This window comes from Anser anser (assembly GCF_964211835.1).
Source record: "Anser anser genome assembly, chromosome: 1".
Lineage (NCBI taxonomy): Eukaryota > Metazoa > Chordata > Aves > Anseriformes > Anatidae > Anser > Anser anser.
Window position 1 is genome coordinate 64,080,208 of NC_139720.1, and position 26,023 is coordinate 64,106,230.

General features: G+C 38.3%; 1 protein-coding gene across 25 annotated transcripts in view; it reads right to left on the reverse strand.

Moving 5' to 3' along the window:
• BICD1 (BICD cargo adaptor 1) overlaps positions 1-26,023 on the reverse strand; it is a 179,536-nt gene that overhangs the window by 73,195 nt on the left and 80,318 nt on the right. For all 25 annotated transcript variants that reach the window (XR_014578100.1, XR_014578101.1, XM_083820130.1 and 22 more), the window contains exon 2: positions 12,172-12,384. Coding sequence is in view for 23 of the 25 variants with exons in the window: in XM_083820130.1 (XP_083676256.1) it covers positions 12,172-12,384 (213 nt within the window). In the remaining 2 variants the exon portion in view is untranslated. The remainder of the gene's footprint in view (positions 1-12,171; positions 12,385-26,023) is intronic.

The window sequence follows — 26,023 nt, forward strand, 5'->3', positions numbered from 1 at the left end:
CTGAGCTTCCTTATAGCCCCCCTGGGAAAAGGTCAGTCCAATATTATAGGTAAAGCACCATGATAATCCAGTCTTTGTATTTGGTTCCTGATGGAAGGAAAGATTACCTCTACAGTTCACTCTAAGTTACTGCCATATTTTTTAATGAAACAACAACAGGGCTGAAGAAAAATCTCCAATTAATATGCTACCTTTGGAAGCAAGAAGTTTTCCAGTTTAGGTCAAAGAACAATTTTTGCCTTTAAATAGATGATCATGGCTCTTCCTGCCTCAAGGCACCAAGTTACAGAGGCTGTAGCACATGAGACTATGCAAAGAATCATCATCTCTGATATTTCTAAGTTCAGCTGAGAACAAAAATGTAGACTGTGGTAGGGGAACTTAAAAGTTTCAGTTTCTGTAATGCATTTATTTGGTCTTGAAATGAAATATGGTTCTCAAAAGTACATGGATATGAAAGACTGATTAATCTACATTCAAAATACAGCTGAAGCTAAGCTGATAGCTGGTTTACTTCGTCTTTCTGATTGCTGCAATGTGAAACTAGGTAATAGTATTATTTGAATTCCTGCAAACTAGTTCCTAGCTCACCCATGAAATTCACAGCCTGAATTCAGTGGGAGGCAGGTGGTGTAGCTGACCTATATCACAGCTGTTGATACAAGAAAAGTTTATTGCTATTGATAACATGCTAAAAGGAGGATGATTTCTTAAACAGAAACATCATCAGGTTTTCCCATTTCTTATCGTAAGCTTCCAGACACACATAGGTGTGGTTTTTTGTTTCTGTTTTTACATTTTAAACTTCATAGCATGCACTGTCATTACTTCTTTCCCTTGAGGATGTTAATACAATTTCAAATGGACTAACCATATAATAGTATTTCTAAACTCTATCAGCAACTTCGGATTCAATTTTATTTATAGTCTATAGAGTGATTTATTTTAAAACAGAGTTATAGCTCTACTGTGTAACTCCATCTCATAACAAATTTGGTGAAAAGAAATTATGTAATCAGGCTGAGAGGAAGACCCATTCATAACTTTAAGTGTGCAAGGAAAGTGGTCATGGAAGGTTCATAACTGGCTTTTTGAAAGTGTTTGCAAAGTATCAAGACAAAACTATGTAAAAAGGTAACAGATGAAAGCTGTCAGAGGGTAAACTTCAAATCGCTAATGACATCTATAGAGCACAGGCAAACCAAGCTATATTAAAAAATCATCTGTACCTTCTAGCCTCCAAAAGAAAATATTCTGGTATCTCAGAGATCTACAATAAAAAGTGTCAAAAACACACTAATCATATTAAGTCTACATTTCTTTTACCTAACATTTCTTTTACAGCTTATTCCACAATAAAGTGCTTGTTATAAATGCTGCCAAAACAGTGAGCACCAGTTCTACAAGACGCCTATGAGCACATCTCAAAGTATCATCAACAGTCCTATCCATATGCTTCCCTATACATTTTTCATGTTTCTGCTTCAAAACATTCGTAGAGATCTTTGTGAATTGGAACTTCTAACATCTTGCAAAGGGTCTGCAGGTCTGTGTTCAAAGACTTGGACAACAAACAAAAGCCATCCATTTTCTGTCAGATTTTTGGAGCAAAGCCAGAATGAGTTTGTGAAACCTTGCTGTTGACTTGATATATACCAAAATATTGAATTTCTCTCTTTAATATATTTGGAATTACTCTTCCACTTCCCTGCTTTTCTTATCTGTCTTCAGACCTGCGAATGCCTCTTTTGAGAGCTGCAGATATTCACTGCACATGAAACACTGGTTGAGGAAAGCCACTTTGCTTCCTCCACATTCCTCCACATTGGCCAGAATTTTGCCCTTGCCACTTTAATCGAGTAGAGGTACTAAGCACAGAAACTGTGCTTCTCACTGCTGTTGTGTTGCCACTTTCCTTGGTAAAATGAGACAGTAGAGAATATGAGCAACAACTGTAAACCACCCTGTATCACTATTCATAATTCAAAGTATTGCATTAGCAAACTGTATTGTATATGAGTCCCATTTTCATGAAGAGGTATGCAAGACTGACAAGATGTACAAGATGTGGCCCATTTTTAACCCATTCCACTCTGAAGCTGACACTATAACGTCACAGCAATCCTTCACATAAAGTTCACAGCCAATATCAGAACAGACATCCTGACTGTGGCACTGAAGTGAAAACCACACATTTATTATGATGCCTTCAAGACACATTTGGCTGAAATAGCTGATGTACCGTGCTTCGAAAGGAGAGGAAAGTCTACGCAGACAGAATGAAAGAGCAGTGAAGGCAAAAATTGCATTCATATCTAGTTCTACCTATTTGGTGTGTTTTTGAAACAATGATGTCACAGAAGCAGACAAGCTCCGATTATGTATGAGCATCTGCACGTACACATCTAAAACATTTGCCAGCAAAAGTGCATTTCTCTCAATCCTGAAGCTTAAAAGTGGATTTGACCATCACAATGAAAGGGTGATAACACTGTCTGACCTCTGCCTGACTTGCTGCCCTCCTCCTGGACGCTGACTGGCACTAACTGTTGAGAACGACTAAAAATAACTGGCTTGTCTCATATACTATAATAAGGGCAAAGGGAGAAAAAGGGACTTATTTGAATTTCTTGCTGTTCACCATCCTGTCATATTCCTCTTTTATGTTTTTTCCCCTTGAGAACAGAGTTTGTTACAGAAAGCACAATTAACACACATGGTGAGAGCCAAGAACTTATTAACAATTTCATACCAGTGCCAAGCTGGTAATGAGTTTGGGGGTTTGAGGCAGAAGAGGGAACTGAGTATGAGAACCCACTCCACAAAGGGCCATATTTAAGGATGCCATCACATTGCCACACAGGGCAGACTTCCTTTTCCTATGGTGTAGGCTGCTAATTATCCAAAGACATGTGTTAGGTGTGTCACGCTCAGCCTCATTCTGCATAACAAATCATCCAGTCCTGGGGTCAGGTCATCAGCAATGCTCTCTGTCCTGGTTTCTAAAATATTTCCCTAGGAAAAGTTAAATCTCATTTCTCAAAATTACCCAGTAAATCACAGGAGAAATCCTTACAAGTAAATCAGTATTGATTAAAGGACAAGAAAAAAAAAGCACCGAAAACAAATGTGTTCATTGAACACATAAGAGCAGATGTGGAAGCAAAGTACCTTGGCTGATAATTACTGTCCATGTGTGATCAGCATGTATGAGTTTCTCTCAAGGTCCAGGTACTAATCACAGCTCCAAAGGAGACTGTTAGCTGTTTCACATTTGTTTGGTGGATCTCATCTCCGAATCAGTGTCTCTTCAGTGCCACCAGTTCCACACCGCTTAAATCATGAGCGATGTCAAAAGTTAAGGAGGAAGCAGGTTAGGAAAACAGCCAGCGATAGATAAATCTGTATGCAGTGAACAGGAGAAAATCAACAGCAGAAGGTTAACCTAGGCAGAGCTACAATGTGCATGGGGACTCCCAGGAGAAGAGAAATACGACTGCACCATTTGTGTACTGATGGCTGGAAATACATCAAGTTTACTGTTTGTATAACCCAAAGGAGTCCTTAAGGCATAAAACATTCAACAATTGCCAGGCACGCTTTAGCACTGAAGAACTGGTAAGAATAGTGTCAGTCTCTCAGAGATTTAACTCTTTTTTTTTTTTTTAAATTGGAAACTGCTCAGAATATTTTCACTGGCAGTCAAGGGGAATTAATTGGAATAGGGACAACAACTTATTTTCATTCTATGCTTAATATCCTTTATCAGTGGCACATGCTGCTGAGACTTATGCTCTACTTGCCCATGCACTCAGGGGGGTGAGGACTTTCAGCAAAAATTTCTTCTGCTGCTAGGTTTATCTCAAACAGAACTTAAGCCTTTGGACTAGAGCTTCAGAAAGTCTGGCAAGTAGAGTAGTCCCCCTTTCGCACTTAATCCTAGGCAAATGAATGAAGTCACAAGGGTAAAAGTAATCACTGCTCTTGGGCTATTGCTCCTGAGGAGTCCAGATCACGTTGCAAGGATTCTTTAAAAATTGGCAACACAGCTAATCTGAGTGCTGCCAAAACCTCTTACTCCATGCCACTTGAATAGATGAATGCCCAAGTTATTCTTAACTAGAAAATTAATAGTGAAGAGTGAGTCAGCACAAGCAGTTCTTATGAGAAACATCCAGAAACAAAAACAAGTCAGCAAAGTTATGCATTAAAAACAAAACCAAAGGTAGAGGATGCTCAAATCTAACATCTTCTCAGTTCAGAGAGTTGCTAGTCCAATATCCCGCCTCTGGCAGTGGCGGCTTACATGTGCGTAAGACACGAGAAATGGAGACACTATATGATGATGCTTTTCCTGGCATCCCGTCCCAGCATCACAGCACTGAGGAACTGTCTAAGCTGGGCACCAGGTCTGAACCTTCAGGTGTAGTAAGCAGTGACGGTCCCATTCTCCATGAAGCTTCTCTCACTCCTTTTTAAACCCGTCACCTCTGGCCTCCACAGTTGTTCTCGGTGTGTTCTCACAGAACACCTTGTGCATGGGTGTACACAAAAGGCTTTGAGATGTTACATCAGCACAAATAAGAGTTCATTATTTCACCAGACTTTATGTAAGAATGGTTCATTGCCAGGTCCTGATTTGATTAATCAATGCCTAGAGATTACAGAGCACAGCTGAAAGTACACACTCTTTCATTTTCTATTTGAGGCCCTGTAAAAGACCCTTTCTGAAAGAAGATGGGCATTTGAGTGTTTATAATAAGGCACTCGGTATTTATGCAACAGACCCTCGGTTATGCTCTATTATCCTGCCTGGCCTTTTTTTGACCTCCCTACTGTCCATTGTTTGGCTCTTTTATTCACAGTAGGGCTAAACGCCTGAGCACTGCCAAAGAAAACAGTGTCATGCATGTGTCAAATCACAAGTTTGCATCCTAAGTCATTGTTCCAGGCTCATTAACAGGAAACACAACCAGCCAAATCTGGATTTGGTAGACTGCAGGTATATTTGGATGCAAGAGCAGCAGACCAAAGAGCTAAGGATTACCCTGAGAAAATAACATCACAACAAAACGTACTTAACCTGCACTGGTAATCTTCATAAGCAACAAGTGCAATAGAATAGGAGGAGTATGTGCTTGGAAACACAACCAAATTTATGAGCAATTATAGGATTATAAACCACAGATCAGGAAATATAAAAGTGAATCTTACATGGCCACCTTTGGTTTCACTTGCTAGAGTTACTGGTTCATTGGCCTATGTGTGAAACAAGAACCTCAAGAAAATGTTTGGTGGTATCTAAGAAGGAGATGAAATTGAATGACAGATTCATAATTAAACCTTTATCTGTTAATAAGGAAACGGCTCAGGAGCAGCCAGGAGCTTATCAGACCTGGACAGGTCACGTTGTCTATACTTAGAGCTCCTTCTTTGACAGATAGACAATATCAGATACTAGTGTATTTATCCCCCTCACAGCACAAGGAGAGGTTGGGTAGGATTACAAGTCACAGCTTCATTTATTTTTCTGTCTCCAAGACATAAAGCCATTTTATTTCTTTCCAGAAAGAAGTTCAATAAAGTTCTGTGAACAGAGAGAGCGATAAGAAAGTAATGCATCAGTATCCAGCTCTACAAAATAACACCCTCACAAAACTGCTGCACAAAGTAGGCCAAAATTAGTTACCAAAAGCTTTGTCTGCAAACACCACAGAAGAACAGGTCTCCAGTCTATCCAGAGCACAGGCAAGCATCTTCACAGGAAAAGCATTAAAATCTGGCTGCTTAAAGAAACTGTTAGCATGTTTTTGAGGATGCTCAGGTAAGACACAAGGGTATACTGGAGTTTGATTTTAAGGTCAGCAATATCTAGTAAGGTTTTCCATGTTACAGAACATTAGCCTATTTTATGATAAGTAGGATTAAAGTTGATCTGAACACACTTTCTGAAAGCTGAAGGAAACAGTTTTTTTCTCCTTTGTCTTAAGAAACTGAAAAGCTTGCTAAAACATTAGCACTGTCAGCAAAGGAGGCAGAAAATATTCTGAGTGTGGCTAGGCACCAACAAGCTAGAAAATCTCTCTTCAGTATGCTTTTCTAAAAAGAGGAGAGAGAAAAACACCTCCCCTCAGGCAAAGTAGCAGATATATATTCTAAGCCTAATTTAGAGCCAGTTCAATCAAAGACTACTTCCAAAACAAAGGAATGTAAACATAGTCAGTTAGAGGAACTATGCTAATACTATGCTAAATTATGAGAGAGGTCTCCTGACAAGAGAGAGAGCTCTTATCTCTCCGTCACTCCTTGCTCTATAGCAATCTCTGTAGGCTGCTCCAGCATCACACTTCTGCAGCTCCTTTTCAAAAAGCAGTGCTTGCATGGAGATGAAGGCACTACTAGCGATATCAACTTTGAGTACTTCAGTATTATTCCCTTTTTTCTTCTCTAGAAATGAAACCATTGCTACAAGTACCTGCAAAATGTAATGAGATAAATACATTTATGATGCAAGCTTTATCTGATCAGTGCAAATGCCAAAAGAAACTCCTGCTCATCAGCTGGATGGCTATAAGGCACAGGATAACACCATGAAGGAGAAAGGTGAGCTCATGGAAGGATGTTGCACGCGTTGCAGCTGTCAACACTGCAGTAACTTAAACCACCTTGGTGCCTAGAATAATGGTTAGATCACACACACAGGTTTCCTATACAGTGCATGAAGAAAGCTAGGCAACTAAGAGGGGAAGCAAGCTAATAACACCGGAGGGAGACTATCGTTATATCACTATGGCCAGTCTGATAAAACGTGCTTCCCACAGTGCATGGTTCATAGCAGTGAATCCTCTCCTGCACTTGCTCACCTTTTCCAGCTTCCTACAGTAGTTAAACTGCTACGGACATAGGAAATCTGGGGCTGAAGACCACACTGTCTCTGAGGGATGGAGACAGTGAGCCGTTGTTGAGGGCAGTCACCTCACAGAGGAGACACTGGGGTTCTGGTCTCTGCTCCAATTAATATTTAAGTATTTCTTATTAAACATTAATTGAGAGACTAGAACTAGTTACCTATTCCCAGCTGAGTGGCTGTAGCCTTTAGGCTATGGAGTCATTCATTATAAGCTTGCTCACTCTCACTCTGCCTGATCCACAAAGTACTAACTATTCCCCTGCAAAGTGGAACAGCTTCGTCTGAAGGAATAAAGAGAAATCTCACCCCAAAATAACCTGTCAACTGACTGCTGGGGCACTTTCTTCAGAGAGAGAAGTGGATTCATATTGTCTCAAGCAGAGAAGACATCTGAGTTTCAAACCTTACTACAATCATGGAAACGGAGTAGGACATCATGAGCACCCATATCCTCCTCCAAACAGGTCAACTCTAAAAATACCCAGGGATGAGGTCAGCTGGGGAAACATCTCCCTGAGGGATTCCCAGTGGCACCTGCAGCCAGTTCTCAATATCCAGCAACAGTGTAGTAACAGAGCTGAGTCCAGGCCAGAGGTGCTCCTGAACATGCCTCAAACAGACCACTGGATGGAGAGAAAATTTTACAGCTGGAAACTTAGGCACCTATTGACTGAAGGAGCCCCAAGGAATAGATGGCAACTGAGTGAGTCTGCTAAGGAGCTGGTTTGGACCTAACTACTTTCTACATTAAATAGGAAGCCCTATGTACCCAAATCCCATTATAGTCTAACCTTATAACAACAAAAGAATGTGAGATTGGTGTGGATATTTATTAGATATGTGCTCTCAGTTGAAGTTTTTAGGTTTTATTTCGAATTGACAAAAATGAGAGAAAATCTTAATTCTTCTGACTCTTCAAACTGAGAAAATATCATTTCTAAAAAGAAAGTAGTCAAATAGGATTTTTTGAAGGTGTATTTAGTATAAAATACCTTTTATATTTTGCATTACTCATGTATTTTTCACAAAGCTGTATTTCTAAAATGGCTACAGCTAGGAGTGAAACTTAGCTAGCAGTGAAACTAGCACCCAGCACAAGTGCTCACACTTTGCATCATGCACAGGTTCCCCTCACAAGGAGTCCAAGCCATCACTCCCATACCTTTCCTGATTAGCATGAAGTACAAAATCTTGGTACCACTAAAATGAATACAAATTTAGCTATTGATTTCAATGGTATGGGGGGCTATGCAATTTGTTTTCTGACTTTTTTCCACCTATTTTCAGTACATAATCCCTCACCAATTTGTTTTTCCTCCCTATCCACTTCCCACTGCTCTCCTCCCTGGTTTTGCCCTCCAGAAGCTCAGATGTGTGTTGTTGCCATGGCTCATTAACATTGCCATCCTATAAACCTCCCAGCTTGTCTGTTATCTCCTGGACTGCAGGTAACCAGGTGCTGATTTCTTTCTGCAAGCTGCAATGTTATTTAGTAGCACAGACTACGAAGTTTAACCTTTTGCTTCCCCACATTTGTATGCTATTCCTCCTCTTTTTCACTATTTCTATTCCATATATGCAGGAGTGCTGGGAAGAGCTTACCAATACCTGCCAATAAGCAGCTTCTTCAGGCACAAAAGCATTCATCCACCCACATTGCACAGCTCCTAATCCTAGTCGCGTAACACCTACAAAACTGAAACTGTGCTATCTTTCATATCCATCTTCTACCACTTCCTTTCTTCACCTCATGAGGTTTCCCCTGCAGTTGCCACTGGTTTTGGGGCAGACACCCAGCTCCAAGGCATTCAGCTTCCTTACAGAGGAGAAACACGATCTCATCACAAGAACTTTCTGCTTCAGCTTCTGAGCTGGATCATCTGTACTAGCATAACCACCTCTGTCAGTAGGTTATCAGCTTCTCAGGGTAGTGATTTCATCTTTGTTATCCATCAAATAAAGTCTGCTTACGGTTACCATAAGGAAAGATTTTTTAGTGGCACAGACGGAAGAACCAGTCCCTCATCTCCTGACTGCAAATAAAAAGTGTTTTTAAATAAGAAAAAGCAATCACTGGAAAATTAGAAAATGATGAAAGACTGTATATTTAAAATATGTTTTTAAAAGTTTTTTTTTCCTTTAACATTCATTAAAGGCAGTCAGTTCATACACAGTTAGAAAATGTTAAGTGAGCTAATGACCATGCTGGTATCTCCAATGCAGAGAGGCCATCTCCATAGACTTTGTGATTCATAAAAACCACAAAATCTAGTCTCTGAGTACTAAAAATGATCTCTCTGGCATCAGTTTTAACATCAACATATTTTCTTGTTCAAATTACAGACGTTTTAACAATCACCAAATGACATTGTGTCCCATGTCTGAGATCTTGGTGGGAGAAGAAGAAAAAAAAATCTTAGTTTCCGTTATTTTACTTACTTAGATGATGATGATATTTCTATCCAAAACTGTAGGAATTTTTATTACATCATAATTAACAATGCTGGTGTTTTAATCTTTTGATCATTTTAACATGGATCTAAAAAAACATCCGGGTACAGAAATTCTTGGTTCATCCTTCACCATCAGGGTGAAACAGACACTTAATTTCTTCCAAACCAAGTGTTTTTTCTAGTGATGAGGATTGAAAATGGTTTGTTTGCCTTCCTAGACTGAGATGCATTATCTCCAGAGACCTGAGCCTGATACAGCAAGAGAGATCCAGGTCATGCCACCCTGCAGACATCAGCTGTGACTATATGGCACACTCTTGCAAAAAGGCATGAATTTTTAAACTCTGGGGATATGGAATTCCCAAGATTCTTAAAAGTCATCAGCATTCATGCGAGTGCATTCTGGTGGTTCAGAAAACACTCACATGCTTTCACATGACTATGGATTTCTGTGCAGATTCAGAAAGCTGAACTTTTTCAGAAGAGAACTCCCAGAGAATGGAAGAGCACTGACTGTGTTATTTAGGGACGTGGGACCAGAAACAGGAGGCTGATTTTTTGAAGACCAAGGAATCAGTCTTCAGTATCAAAAGGAACCCAGAACACAGCTAAAATACCATAAATTTATGTTACTTATGTATAAACGTTATTTCTACCTATATGAGAAACATGCAGCTTTTTGTTGTTGTTGTTTGTTTATATTTAAGTCTAAAGGTAAAAGGAATGATTATTTTTGGTTTTAGTTTGCAAGATGCTTTAAATTTAAGAACACTTATAAATCATGTCATATGGGGTTGGGACTGGGGTGGGGGGAACAGGGCACAATCAAATAACTTAAGTCCAGAATTTATCTTTAACACACTCAGCGGAGCTGCTCACATAAAGACCATCCTTTCTTCCTTTTTTTTTTCTTTAACTAGATTGTCAAATATACTGGTTAAAGAGACAAATGACTTTCTTATTGTAGCTGTCAATCTGTGGCAGCTCTTCTAATGACTGCTTTTACACCAAAACGTACCAGATGTTTCATTAAAGAAATGTTGTTGTTGCTTTTTTCCTATCTTAGTGTTATCAAGATTTGGATTAAGCTAAGTCTGCCTTTTCCTATTAGCAGTACTCAGAACCAGAGACACATTTCATAAACACAACAGAAGGGCAACTCATTTCTGAAGCCACTTGGATGTTACTGCCTTAAGATTTATAAGATTGGACCAAGGTATACTGAGCTGGGAACAAGGATGAGATCTCTTTGAGCACAAGGTGAAATATCAATGTAATTCAGTGTGACAAGGTCGCTAACAGCCTAGGGTAGGTGTCAATCACCCTCTATCTCTTATATTCAAGCAATTAATTGTAGTAGTGTCTGCTGTAAGCTTGGTAAGTGAAGGCACTAATCCCATTTATTGAAATACATTGACTGTTTTTCCATGAAATAAAAAGTTCAGCATTAGACTTTGTCTTTGTGGTCCAATATCATCTTATAAATAAATGGTTTATGAGCCTGATTTTTATACAAGTAAATTCCTTCCTCAGACTGTAATTAACTATTATGGCTTGTTCTGTTTAGCATCTGAACAGGAAATAACTGCAGCTGGGCTCACACTGAGAGTTGTTATTATCTCAGAAGAGATAAGGACAATCAATATTCTGGGGAGGACAGGTACTGAAACTGCCTCCTGAATAACTTACAGGTCAATAATCACGACAGAAAATGGAAGGGAGTTTTGCATTTGAAGGAATCCCAAGGAGACCCCTGAGGAAGAAATTGAGTACAAAGACGAACCTGTATCCTCTGACTTGGTTGTTTGTCTGACTGAATCCAGGTCACAAGGATCCTGTTCTCCTGCAAGCATTTGGGTAACCAAATGATTCGGTAGGTGTGTCAGTAACTGGCTGACTATGTAGCACACAGTAGGAGAAGCTGTTAGCATATGACTTCAGGATAAGTAGATATAAACTTGATTTTATTTTTTGTTAACCACTGTGACCACAATTATAATCACATATTTCATTTGAATACTGAAAATACTTGAAACATTCAGGTAAATATACCTGAAAGAGGTATACTTGCCTTTTACTGAAACCCGACTTGTACTACAGGCAAGTTCAGTGCAACCATTAAATAAGAACGTTTGTTCCTTTTGTGGGCGATAATCTTTAAACCCAGAGTAAACGTCTCAGTCCTAGGGGTTTCTCTAGGTTAAGAGGATGCCATTCCACTCAGCTACAGAAAATGTAATCGTTAAAAAAGACAAATTATTAAATATTAATATTTTTTTTTTGAAATTAGCCAAAAACCACTGTTTCCCATGTGGACAATGATGACATTCGACTTCCTTAATGTTGCCTATTTTCTGAACATGAGTGTGCATTTTGATTTTTACTGTACAGTACAAGAAAACTGTTGAAAGCTTAATCTAATCCCAGCAAAACCAAAATACCTGAGTAATGACGTGGGTGGTGAGAAAAAGAGTTGTGTAAATATTGGAAATTTTCAAAAAATAAGAAGCATTTATGTAAAACAAACCTTCATGTAGGTGCTGTAAAATGCAATGCAAAGTCTTAAGAGTACTTTGAAAAATTACAGCTTCCTAAAGCAGGTTTTAATATATTTGTAGTTTTGTTGTTGTTGTTTTAAAGTAATTAATTTTTTTCCCTCCCCTTTCTAAACCACAGCCCCTCACACTGGCAGGTATGTGGGATAATCAAAGACTGATAGGTGTTTTCACATGCTGTAGCATTTTCATCATTCAGTGTCATGTCATCCATGAAAAATTGCTCCTTTGCTCCCTTCACACAGCCATTTACCTCTTTCAAGTCTTGGACAACAGCAGTGAGTCTCTCATTCTCTGCCTGAACGTTGGTAACCACCGCCCTGCTCTGCTTCAGCTCGTTCTGCATCTCCAAAATCTTCCCCAGGTAATAAGCTTCTTTTGACGCAGACTCCTGGAGAAGAGTCTCTTCACGTGTTTCCCCATCTTCAGCCACTTTACGATGAATTGAGAAGGACTGTCCAAACGCCTGCAAGAGGAAAACAGTGCACACTATTAAACTACTGAAGCCCTAAAAAAAAAAAAAAGTTATCAACAATAAAGAGCACCTGCATAGCCAGAGGGAATGAAATAGATTGGTGTCCCATTCTCTGACCTAATAAATACTGCCATAGCAGCTTCCTAGCAGCTGAGGGCCACCATCTCATTTAGCTGAAAGGAAGCATCTTGAAGCTGTTCTCATTTGCAGTATGGATTTATGGCCCCTATCCAGGCAGTCTCCACTGAGATCAAGATGGTGCAGTGCTAACTAACTCTTAATTATTGCCTGTATTTTATCTATCCTGAATGAGGCCAACTGGTAATTGTCAATACCTTTCTTCTCTCACACTGCAAAATAAATGTGTTTTCTTTCAGAGAGCATAAACAGCTCAAAACCTTTCTCAATTGTTTTCCATTTTCAGTGTTCTTTTCTGAGGAAAGCTGATCTTACGGTATAGAAAAATGGCTTCCTACAACTTGAAAGATAAATGAGCTGAGTACCAAGCAGAGGTCACCTATGCCATGGGTAAGGTAAACATGGAGTCTGACCGCCACTTCTCTTCATTTATTCTGAAGTACTTTCTGCTTCAGCTAAAACAAAACAATATTTAAGTATTCAAGACATTTCTAAATAAATAGGCACTTTTCAGTGATTCTCTTGCTGTTCTTGTTACTGGCTAAGGGTGAGCAGTTTAATAACGTAATATTTTTCAGTGACAATATCTGAAGGGATGTTATTTGCATCAGCTCTGACACAACTTTGAAGAAAGCAAAGTACAAGCCATGATATCAGAACTGAAGGATATAACATTTAACTATGAAAGACGGGAAAAACATGCAAAATATAGTTTAAAAGTGTAATATAGAAAAATAACATAAATAAAACCTAAATATTAACAATAAAATAACACTTAAAATAAAACAAAAACCCATTTTGTTTGTATTATCTTTAAAAACAGAACATTTGATGAAAACCGCACCGCCTAACTCTGGTGGAAATTTCCAAAACGAAAACCAGGCACCTAATGTCATGAATATTTAGCCTAACATACGCAAAAGCTCTCTCACATATCTTAATTCAAAGAAAGTGTATTTGCACTGAAAAACCATATGTTGTTTTGTTTTGTGTTGTTTTTTTTTTCAGTGTTAGAGAGGTAAGCCATTGTAATAACTGGTTGTACAGAGGGAAATTCTCCATGAAAGCCTAATTTCTGCCCAGACCGATGAAACCACATAGCATAGTATATATTTGCACCTGCTGTAACCAGTGACCTCTTTTGCTTTCCCATTATTAAGAACTCCTCACCAAATAGAAATCATTGTTTTACTGTTGTTATTTATTGCCTTTCAGAACACGTTCTAAGTTTTACTGGCTCTGCAGCAGCCCCTTAGAAACTTCAAAGCAAAACCCTGTATAAAAACTTTGCAGCTTGTAGGTCTACTTTACTTAGAGAATCCTGTGAACTCAGCATTAAAGGATTCTAAAAATATTCAATAATGTATTAACCCAGCTGTCTTCTCTAAAGACTGCAAGTTACTGAAATAGCAAGCATCAGCAATTTGCTGAATAGGATTTTCCCAATAACAAGAAATTCAATTTAATGAGACTGTTGAACACTGATTCAGTCACAGTCTGTGAATAAGACAACTTTCAGAAACACTGCTAATAAATTTTATCTTACAATGCATACTTATATTCAATGGCTCACTACTCCTAATTTGAGACCTAAACAGAAAGCTCCAGTCTAACAGATTCCCTACAGGACAAATGTGAAGGCCATGTACCCAGGGGGGAAAAAAATAAAAATAAAAAAATCAAAGCACAGCAGGACAGCAGGTAGGACAGACAGGGTTCACGAAGAAAGGGAATCTGGAGCCCTTTCTACCAGAGGACTACCAGAGCACTACGGATGAAAATCAGTACACAGCAATGAAGGCTTTCCAGGTACATATTGTATTTTCCTCAGATGTAATGAGGGTGCACTTTAGCACATGTGATGTCTGAGAATGGCCATGAATACAGATTTTGGGGAGGATGGTTGGTTGCATAGGCCTCAGAAACTCTCCTTGTCTTTATTTTGGGCCATGCTCCATTTTGGTTTTGAAAAATAAATAAATAATCTTCTGTTCTATTTATTAAAACTGTTCTGGGGCACCAATAGAATTTGAGACGGCAAAAGATTTATCTAAAAAAATGTATACATGAAAATTGAAACATTTCTGTGGCGTGTCTATAAAAGCACTGTTGACATTTTCCAAATGCAACCATTTGTATTGGAACCATTGCAACAGCATATAGAGCTTCAGCAAAATAGAAACACCAGTAATTAACCAGGTATTTTTTCTCCATTGCAGTTTTCCTGTAATCTGATGAATAAATCTTTATTTCTAAAACGGGGACAGGACAAATGTCTGCCAAAAACATCTGATCTTCTCAGTAGATTAGTGAAGTCACAGTATTTTGTTTGCACTGCATCAAACCTCCATTTGTTCTTTTACTTAAGGTAAATCATTTAATCGCATCAGCTATTTCACAAAACATTTTAAGAGTGACTATAAATTGTTTTGGACTTCTGAGCTGATCTTCAATGCTGCAATGTGTTATGTTAGCTATACATTTGCTCTTACACAGCATAACCTCACCCCATTGACTGAATCTTCACCTCTGACAGACATGAACAACATATATGAAGGAAAAGTACATATATAATACACGTACAGTGCATAAAAGCATAACTGAATTTTCAAAATTTTAAATGCAATTTTTGTTAGTGTAACAAAGTTACTGTGTACTTAATAATAATTTGTACTTATAACTATAGGAAATGTGAGAGAAAAATCATTAAAACATTTTTCCCTATGAAAGCAAATCTGAACTTTACTGTATATTATACCAGCCTCTTTATTTCTAAAACTACTATCAATGTGTTAAAGATCTGGAGAAAGAAAGAAAGCACAATTATTTTTCCATATCAATGAAAATTATGCAAATTCATGCAGCATGGAGAACACAAGACGACTTTTAATTAAAATGCAAGCCAAAGGTCCTGCTTTTGTTTTTCATGGTCTATATAGAATGACAAAAATTTTAAACTTTCTAGACATACCCACTTAAGGACTTCCACAAGATTCCTCACTTTTACGTTAAGGCATACAGCACTATTTTTCATCTGGTAGCCAAAAGCAGTGCCAGGCTCTTACATGATCCCACTGAATTAGAAAAAGTCAAGAAACACTAGAGTTCCCTAAGCTAACAGTACCCAACTAACTCACTTGTATTGTTTCTGTGATGGTTTTTGGATTAATGCTGCATTGTACCACACAAACACATTAACGGCTACAGTTATTGTTAGTATGGGGCTGTCTTGCTTGGTGTGATTACTCATGAAAGCCACTTAGAAACCATTACTAGTCCTTTGATAGCTCTTAGTTTCATCAATCACATGGCAGAAAGTTTCTGACAAAGCACATCATCTTCCAGATTCAAATCAGGACATAGACAAGTCTGTATATATCCATGCAAAAACCCTTCGTAGCTTCTGTTCCCTGGAGAACCTTCTTCCCAGCATAAGTACAATAGCTGAAATCAGCTACAAAGGCTGAGGCACACAATGTTTTAACACAAAGACTGTTCTAACAGAGAATTTCATATTACATTACTCCCATCACATCTCTCAAGACTTTGCTTGAAAGGATGCTGTTGACTGAGTTAGAAGATTTATTTATTTTAAGTTGGTGATAAAAGATGAATCACAAGATGCCATTCATTAAATATTGTGTGTATATATATATGTATATGCATAAATATATACGTACACACTGAGACCTGAGAATTGTATTACATAATTGTATTACACGTGCATAAAGTATTATGACTTCTTAAGGGATGTTTTAAAATCTGAGCTTATATATAAAAATAAAATTAAAGCAATGAATAACATTTGAGTGTGTGAGAAAGGATGGTGGCAGCAGACACGCACAGGAAAGAAGTCAGTCCGATCACTGAGACAGGTATGAGGAAAAAGTCATTTGTCATTGAACTCAAGATAGTCCCAAATAGAAATTCCAGTGCCCCAGAAGCAAACTACCATGAAAGAAATAATGCAGTGAATAAAACAGGCATAAACTTATAAAAATGCAATAGAAAAATACAACTGATCCAAACAACGTATGTGAGAATATTTATGTCACATATAAACAGCAATAAAAAACCTAGTGTATAGTTAATGATGTGAAATGATCCCTGTACAATGATATAAAAGAAGGGAGAAGAGAAGCTACAAGTTCAGTTTAGGTGTAGAAAGCAGCATATATGCAAAAGATCAGCTAAAAACAGAAGTAGGTAATGAATGAAGCTATTTCTGAGTTTGTTTTAATTTTACTAGCCACCTCCTGGGGCAAGAGATCTGCACAGAAACTTGCTCTTCTAGTATATGATGATTAACGAGCAATAAAACATGACTTGACTGCTATCAGGATGATCAGGCAGCCTATCTTTACGGCTTTGACACTTAATGTAGTTTCTCTGATGTATAATGCAACAGCATTGAACTTGTTCAAATGATTACCTGTTTCAGCTGCTAACTTGCTGCAAAGTGGAATGCATTACATATCAGTTACCTCCACATTCCTAATACAACAGCAGGGGAAAAGAAGGTTGGGATTATCCAAAATAATAGTGTACTTCCAAGGCAAACTTAGTATGACACCACAGATGGAAATCTGTACTAGAGAAGCCTCACTGGGGTACTGTAGGAGGACAGCTCTTTTGTGGCACAACTTGCATGCTCACTTATTACATAATATTCACTTAATCACTTGCAGTTCTGCATCTGTCTTTCAATATATATATATATTTTTAATTAATCTCACTATATATTTGTGGCCTTTCTTCAAAATTCATTTACCAAGCTCAGGGTTCTGTGACTTTTTTCTGCTAAGAAGCAATACGTTGTAGACATAGGTCTATGATGAAATCCTTTCTCAGCAAGGCTGAGAAGGGGAGTGAGTGAGCTAAGCAGCTCTAGCCCTTCTTCAAACCCAGTTGGTATGAAACTGGCCCCCCCATAAGATGTGATGTGGTGGCAGCTGCACTGGTGCTCCATTTAGATGCCTTCTCTCTTTGTACTTACCTCCACTATTTCACACCCTGCTCATCTGAGCAACCTGATCTTGGTGGCCCTACCTGAGCAGGGGCTTGGACCAGGTGACCTCCAGAGGTCCCTTCCAACCTCAGCCATTCTGTGATTCCATAATCTGAACGCTGCTGAAGTCATCCAGGATGAAGTTTCTTTGCTACTAAATCCAATCCAGCATTCAGCCTTACTAGGAACCTTTCTTTCCATAGGCTTTCCTACAGGCATGTGCTCAGTGCTTGGGTATGATAATTTGTCTGTTTGTTACTCCTTGCTCCCTCATCCTTTGGGTACACAGACTGTCCAGCATTTTAGACAAGGATTGTGTTTTATCCTTGAAGAATACAGCAGGTAACAGTCTAAACCTGACTTGTATGTCTTGACAGCATTGCAATGCAAAGAATAAATAACAATGCCCTTGCAGAAATGACAGATGTGTGGACTGATGGTCATATATGTTTTCTAAGAAAGTGGAAAAGTTTTATGACTCTAAGATTTACTCATAGTTTAAACCTTTATGTAGTTGGCACGACCACCTGCTGTTCATTTAACATAGCTGACACAGATCAGCTATTTGGAATCTAATACAGAAGTGATTAAAATATTCAAATGCAAATAGGCACATTGCAATCAAAACAAAGACATGCATGTTTAGTCAAAAATGGTGTGAGAACAAAGGATTTCATAGGTATTGTGTGGACAGTGCATGAGAGAGAGCCCATACCAGGAAGCAGGTTTTATACTTAGAATGCAGGCTGAATCAGCAAGGTCACACAGGCAAGAAAGCTGGAGGAGGAACTTTTGGTTTGTCAGGCAAACTAAAAACAGTTTGTTTTACACCTACTGAAGTATCCCATTCATCTGATTCCTCCTGCGTTCACTAAAGCAGGGTGCTGAACACTCCTACAGACAGGCAGAAGATAGAAAGATGCTGGATCCCAGCAGTAATTTCTCTTTCAAATCCAAACAAGGAATACAAAGGAACTGATCAAAATTCAATCATATCCAAGCAACCATCTAAGCATGAGCCATTTCATAATTTCAATACTCATGAAGATGATCAGTTTTACTCTTTACATCACACAACATGAATAGTCTTTTTTTTTTTTTAAAGTAACAACATACGTTTTACTTCATATGCCCCAATTTGGAGAAAAAAAACTATTCAATGTTTTATACACTTCGAAGTAAACTAACAAATTGAGGTTTCCTTATACGTTCTTGTGAGATCGGAAAGCCTTATAAAAAGGGTGAAAATTAAACCTTATAGGACAGTTGTTTCCAATTCATGCTTGGCTAAAGACACTCAATATGACCTTAAGGAAATTGTGCAACTTCCCATTGGAAAATGTAGATGACAGCATCTGATACACAGGGAAAGAGACTGCTATTGTGCACCCATTCATGGCCTGAGACACAATATATTATAGTTATGAGCATAAATGCTACCCAAAGAAGTTATTTTATTACCTCATAAAGAAAAAAAAAAAAAAAACATTTATTTCCAAATACCAGTATATTTAATCTACTCAATTCAATAATAATAATGTAAATTTTGGTGCAATTGTAAAGTCGTGTAAGTTAATATCTCCATTAAGTATTTAACTTGCAAATAAGACTTGCATACCAATGTGCTAGAGGTTTTATCTGTCAGAAATACTGAAGAGATCATATACATGGGAAACAAAAGTAATACCCAGACTGTTACAGATGCAGAACTGTAGCAGAAATGTAAACAATTCGTAGTCTTTTGCCTAGGGAAGCTTTGAATAAAAGCATGCACACTGTCGACGTCTTCTGTTTGCTCTCAACAGATGCCTGCAGTGTCTACAGGCCTGTTGAAATTCATATATCAGTTACTAATCAAAGCCTTCAGAAAGTACTGGGGGAAAATGGCATTTACATTCAACTCGGCTACTTGCGTGGCCATGCTTCTGTAGTCCCAGTGCATCTTGTGTTGATTTCAATCAATATGCCACGGTACGAGGCCTTAGGCAGCCATGCTTTATATAAATATGGAACAAAAATATTCCTAAATGTGGCAGGAACGAGAAGAAAGCACTACCATGAAAATGAACATTCAATAGTAACCTCCATTGTTCATCATCAACCCAGTCAAAGCAGAGTGAATAAGAATTTCCATTTAATTGCCTTTAACAGCACTCAATATGAGAATTCAAATTCCCTCCAGGCACAGAAAACACAAGAAAAAAGAAGCTTGCAACGAAGAGCACCACTTATCTACAACACAACTAATTAGTTTTATGATGGCAATTTTAAAGCAGCTCTATTCAAAATGAATATGGCCAATAATAAATTTATTTCAATAAACAATATTATTAATGAACCACAAGACAACTTAAAAATTTGCACCAATGTCTGTACTGATGCTTTTATGAGTTCACACTATCATCAGATCAACCTCCAGCTATTACAAATTTCCAATTAAAACCAAGAGAAACTTCACCAGAATAAACATGAAAGACTGACAAGAATAGGGTGTTTTCTTGTTGCTTTTTGTTGGTTTGCTTTACAAAAAAAGTGTCTAACCTCTGAGATAGAACATGCCTTCCACGTAAACTTTACCGCCTTTGTCGTATGGCAAAATCCCAAGTTTAACGAAAACTTTGTGGTTTTTACTCGTCTGTCTGCTTTTCTGTTCTTCTAACAATGAGGCTAAGATAACTGCACTTCCTTGTCCTGCACTTCCTTGAGTAAGGCTGCATGCTGAGATCCAGTTCCTTAAGGGCTGCGTGCCTGCCTGTGATCTCTAGTTACTTCACATGAACTCCCCATACGTAAATTCACATACCATGGTAAGAGTGTGTTTGTAGGGCATTTTGGAAGTGGCCTAAGCTATGCCACATTGCTAGTGAACAATAAAAACAACCCATGAAGAATACTGACTGCCTTCTACATTGCTGCTGCTACTTCAGCAGTAGCTTTCTGCTGGAGAGAAGTTTCAAGGGTAGTATTTATAGGGAAGGATTATTTCCAGTTGCAAAGTCAGAACAACAGGGACGAAGGAGGAACTCTTTTGTCACATCAAATTAAGACTATCCCAGAGCAGCCTATAACAAAGCAGAGGCAGCATGCCCTGAATGCATTCTCTGGAAAAGAAAAGAAATGAGAAACAGGGACAGGACTAAGCCCTAGGCAGGTATACACAAACCAGTGAAGCTGTATGAAGCAAAGAAAGAAGTTTGCTTCTTAGAAGAGAATATTCTTTGCACATTAAAAATTATAATAATAATAAGCAATAGAGAAATCCTGTATCCTAGGCCCCAGTTGGAGTACTGTGTCCAGGCTTGGGGCCCCCAGCACCAGAAGGATGTGGACCTGTTGGAGCGGGTCCAGAAGAGGCCATGAAGATGATCAGAGGGCTGGAGCAACTCTCCTATGAAGAAAGGTTGAGAGCTAGGGTTGTTCAGCCTAAAGAAAAAGCTCCAGGGGGACCTTACTGCAGCTTTTCAATACTTAAAGGGGGCTTATAAAACAGATGGAGAGCAACTGCTTGCTCAGTCAGATAATGACAGGACAAGGGGGAATGGCTTTAAACTAAAAGGAGAGATTTAGATTAGAGGTTAGGAGGAAATTCTTCACTCAGGGTGGTGAGGCACTGGCACAGGTTGCCCAGAGAGGTTGTGAATGCCCCCATCACACCATAAAACTTGTTGAAAGTGCTAGTGTTGCAAATAATTAAAAAATAAGGTTTGTTTGTGCTTGAAATCAGCTTTCCTAATGTTGATCTTTCCTGTTTTTATAAGCTCCTTTATATCTAAACAATCTCAAAAGTCAGTCCCTGAGAGAGGAGCTCAGTCTAAGCCAAAGTCATTGTAACCAGGCAAGATTTAGCTCATATCTACAGCAGTAAAGGCAGCAAAAGACGACCTTCCTAACTGCTAAAACATCATTAACAGCTACACCTTTTGTACCTAACTACATTTAATAAGCACAAATACTTCAAGTCTTAATTTGTCTGTTATCACGTATTCATATTGCCTGCAATTCCTTCTGCAAACCAACAGCACAGCAGTTCTGACTACTCCATAGGTGATTAATAAGAATCTCAGCCGACACCTGAATTGTAAATAGTTCCCAGACTTGTTCTCCGACATGGTATAAATACATAGTACTGCCTGGTGATGAAAACCCCCATTTGTGAAATGAATCATCTCCTAGTAAGCAATTAGCAAAGGATAAATTTAAGAAGATGATATGCTTTTGCTTTGTTAGCAGCTTTGTATCAAGGTGACCTATCTTCTAAGCTATGAAATAATTGCATAAGAATATGCAAACTAAGCACCCATGACTTCTCTAATTCTACTGAGAAAATAACCAGAACTTTCATTGGCTTCAATGGATCCCAGTCTTCAGCCCTAGAAATTTCCTTCTGAATGATAAACTCTATTCTGGCTCCTGATTCACTATATTTGCTCATGTGGAAATTACAGGCAGGAATCATAAGCAGTTTAAATAATTAACTTTTAAAAGACACCAAAACCTATCAATCTTGGCTCTTTAAGGTGCAGTCTTACTTTCACAGAAGCTTTCAAACAGCTTCACAAGTATCATCAGAATTTTCCCTTTAGAGAGTCTTCAGTCTCACAACAGCAGTTTTTGTGGAATGGAAAAGTCTGCTTTCTTCCTGTGATGCCCGCCTGCAGGAGCAATGCCTGTGCTTTTGCAGAGCCTGAGATCAGCAGCACAGTCAGGAGAAGACTCCAGTCAGCAAGGGAGCGTTTAGCTTGCAAGCTAAATCTGTCACGGCACTGGATGCCAGAGCTTTCCTCTTTTTTTTTCCAGAAAGGAAGCTTTCAAATGTCTCTGAACTTAATAATTGGCAAATTGTACAGATGGCCATTCACATTGTTGCAGCACCAGAATCCTAATATTGATGCCTTCCACAAATGCTTAATGATTTCCTACCCTTTTGAAGAGACTCATAAGTATTAAGATTGGTACAAATGAAGTACAAAAGCAACTATTTGCTGATATGTGCACGTGCTCACATGCACAGCATAAGAAAGAGCAGAACAGGGGTTAAAAAAGACAGTTAGCAACTGTTTGCTACAGAGTACCATAAGTGTGATTTCATGCAAATTAAAAAGAACAGACTGACCTAAAGATAAGGTGCCAAGATGAAGAGGACTGAAGCCATAAAATATACAGATAAGGAAAACAAGAAAAGACATTTAGAATTTTTACCTAGCATTTATGAGGAACAAAACAAAATAGCGAGGCATGATACCAAACCCACCATCCACTCCTAGCACATACAGACAAAAGCCAGTCAATAAGAACTCAAAGTACGTTATGAGAACTTACTACCTGGTATCCCCTGACACACATTACACATAATCCTGACCTGACTACTTGTGCACACATACATGTTTTGATTCTTACAAGTATATGGTTATTAAAATGAGTGAATGAAATCTGTGACAGAATGAGTGTAAGCAAGCAGAAATCAGGCAACTTACAGATTCTGGAAAATAAGTATCACCTCCCCCTTTCATAACGCCTCCAGAAGCACTAGCAGCTTGCCTAGCTCTGGAGGCAACTTTTTTTTATATAAGTAATCTGTGTACACATAATCAACATGCAGACAATCAGTACACACAATGTGTATTCAATTGTAAGTATATTTACAAAGTAAATTGTAAGTACATTTACAAAGTATTGTCATGTCCTTGAAATATTACGTGCACCTGTACAAGGACTATAACTTCACAGATATAAGGAACTGGAGCATATTTATTATCCAATGGACTTTTCAAAGCTAAGTCCACCTTCTGAACTTGGCTGCTTGCAGTGACTGATGAACCTGTATTATGATAAAAGCCCTATAAGAGTGCTAGTGAACAGAAAAGTGGGCAAAACTCGGTGAATGAGAACAGCACAGCATGTTGTGATCCACGGTCAGCACATCCACAACCAGGGTCCCGTCATCCAGGGTCCCGTCATCAGGAGGGATGTCAGATTGCTACCATGTTACTACTGTCTTTATAATTTCTATCCTTTTTTATTTTTTTTAATAGCGTAATGAGCTTCAAGCGTTGGGTGCCTTTCCTACTGAGATTAAGAAAGCACCAGCAGCTCCTCAATGCAAAACATGGTTTCAGAGGCAGCTTTGATTTATTGTTAATCTCTCATACTGCTTGAAATCTCCATTATATGAAGAGCATTTCTAATCTACATTTGTAATTTACACTTACTCTACTCAATGAGTCATTATATAACAAAAATACTATCACAGCATGGCATCTGACAGAGATGTCTCAGACACATATAGGGATGTTCATTTTCCATTCATCGCTTTATGGACTAAAGAGTCTTTGGAGAGCATCACACAAATCTACATTGGAAAATATCTCAGTTAATCAAAGGATTTGTATCATCAGAAGGAGATAGAACTCTATCAACTCCCACTTTGAGGCAGTTCTTGAGAAGTTTTTTTTCCTTTTTGTTGTGTGTGTGTGTGTGTGCGTGTGTCCATCCCCCAAAGCAGCATGTTCATTAGGTATCTTAAAACTGAACCTCTGAACTGCAGCACATCTACACATGAATTTGTTGGTAACACACACCGATAGAAAAGGGTACATAGCATAAAACAGTCTCATTGAGCAACACATTTAGTTTACAATGGATTTGTATTTTGACACAGAGGAGTATCTACAATTGTAACTACCTCTACTGTTGGGAATCCGTAAGCCAGCCTTTTAAACATAGCAGTGACTCCAAATGAAATCTGTACAGATCGAGCCAAACTGCATCACTGAAGTCTATGCATACCCAAAGAGGGACATCACAGAACAAAAAACACCCATTCTAAAGAGCTCTAGGAAAATGAAGAAATGTATGCTTCTCGATACAGTTTTGAAAGTCCTGTAGACACAGCTGTGTGTATACTAACACTGATATACAGTGATGTGCAGTGCCCCACCAACCCAGATATTTAGGAAGACAGAAGAGATCCACGGCAGTCTCTCACTGGCCAGGCAAACCCAGGCTGTTTCTGTAGAAAGCCAGTCAGCTACCCCTGTACTAAGCTTCCCCAGAATACTCCTTTCTGAGCTGCCCCATATAGCAGGGTTATAGCAGGGTTTTTCAGTGGCTTAGCTCCTTTTGCACAAAACACTGTCCCAAGACAGTAAATTCAAGCCATAACCAAGAGTTAATCGAGTGTTTCCCTTTACAGGATGAATTACAAATACATTCATATACTACTAACACATCACCAGGAGCTGTGAATCAAAGTATAGTTAGGAAGGAAAAAAAAAATCAAGGAAAGGAGAACAAAAATATTTTTATAAAATATCTAGTATTACACTCCCACACTTCTCTACCCTCAATGCAGATTAGAAAAGTCTGGTAATATCAGAAGCCAGGGGTTTGCAATTCTATATATACATATAAATATAAATTGATTAGGACAGAATTCATATGAAAAAAGAAACTTAAGTCATCATGACTCTGCTGTTTATTACACAAATAGCACAAAGACACTGTGCTGTGTATTTACACACAGAGACACGTAATCACATACCAGTGCTGATGATTTCAGAACACTCCAGGAAATGGAGATGGATTTTGATTTAAAAGACTGTCCAAACCCCTTAGGCTGCTTTCAAAATAGCAACTCATAGGTTTATTTCAGGGCTATTCAATCCATTTTTGCTAACATGCTCCAAGCAATTTTATGAAGGTCTGTTCAGTAGGAGCAGCATTACAGCTCAGCTGGGCCAGCCACATCCGGCATGCCACCTCGCAGCTCAGAAATACAGGCACATATCTAACCTGCTCCCAAAGAGATCAAGGAATGTTAAAAAAAATAATAAAAAATCTGAAACATCATCACAGCCATGGCTGCAGTAAGGTTTAATCACATGCTGATTCCTGACTGAATACAAGTGTTATCCTCTCATGACAGGAAGAGCATAAAAGCAACGAAAAATGGAATAAAGGAACCAACAATGTAGTATAACAGAAAATATTCAAACTTTTGGCATTAAAAGTTCTCTGATATATTACCCGGCATGCTGTAATTTATTACTATAAAATTCATGTAAATGTCATGCACTACTGAAAAGTCCAACACAGATTTATTAAGTATGTTGCAAAACAAAACAGCACAACCAAACAAAAACCACATGAAGAATGTAAAAAGTGCAAAACAATACATGTTTAAAATATTTGACTGCTTGGAAATATAGCAAAAAATTCAGACAGCACTACTGGCATAGCAGTGTATTTATTAGGAGGTTAGTCCCAATGGGTCAAAAGGTTATATGTCTGAGCCACTGAAAGAATTACAGGAGACAGGAAACTATTTCATTAGATCTCAAGATTAACATGTTTCATTGCTGACCCTGGTGATACAGCGTAGAATACAAATAATATTAGCAAGACAGTACACAGCAACTCTTGGTGACAAAAAATAAGTTTATTTGGAAACAAAAACAGAGACTTAGGTTTTAACTTCAGTGAAAT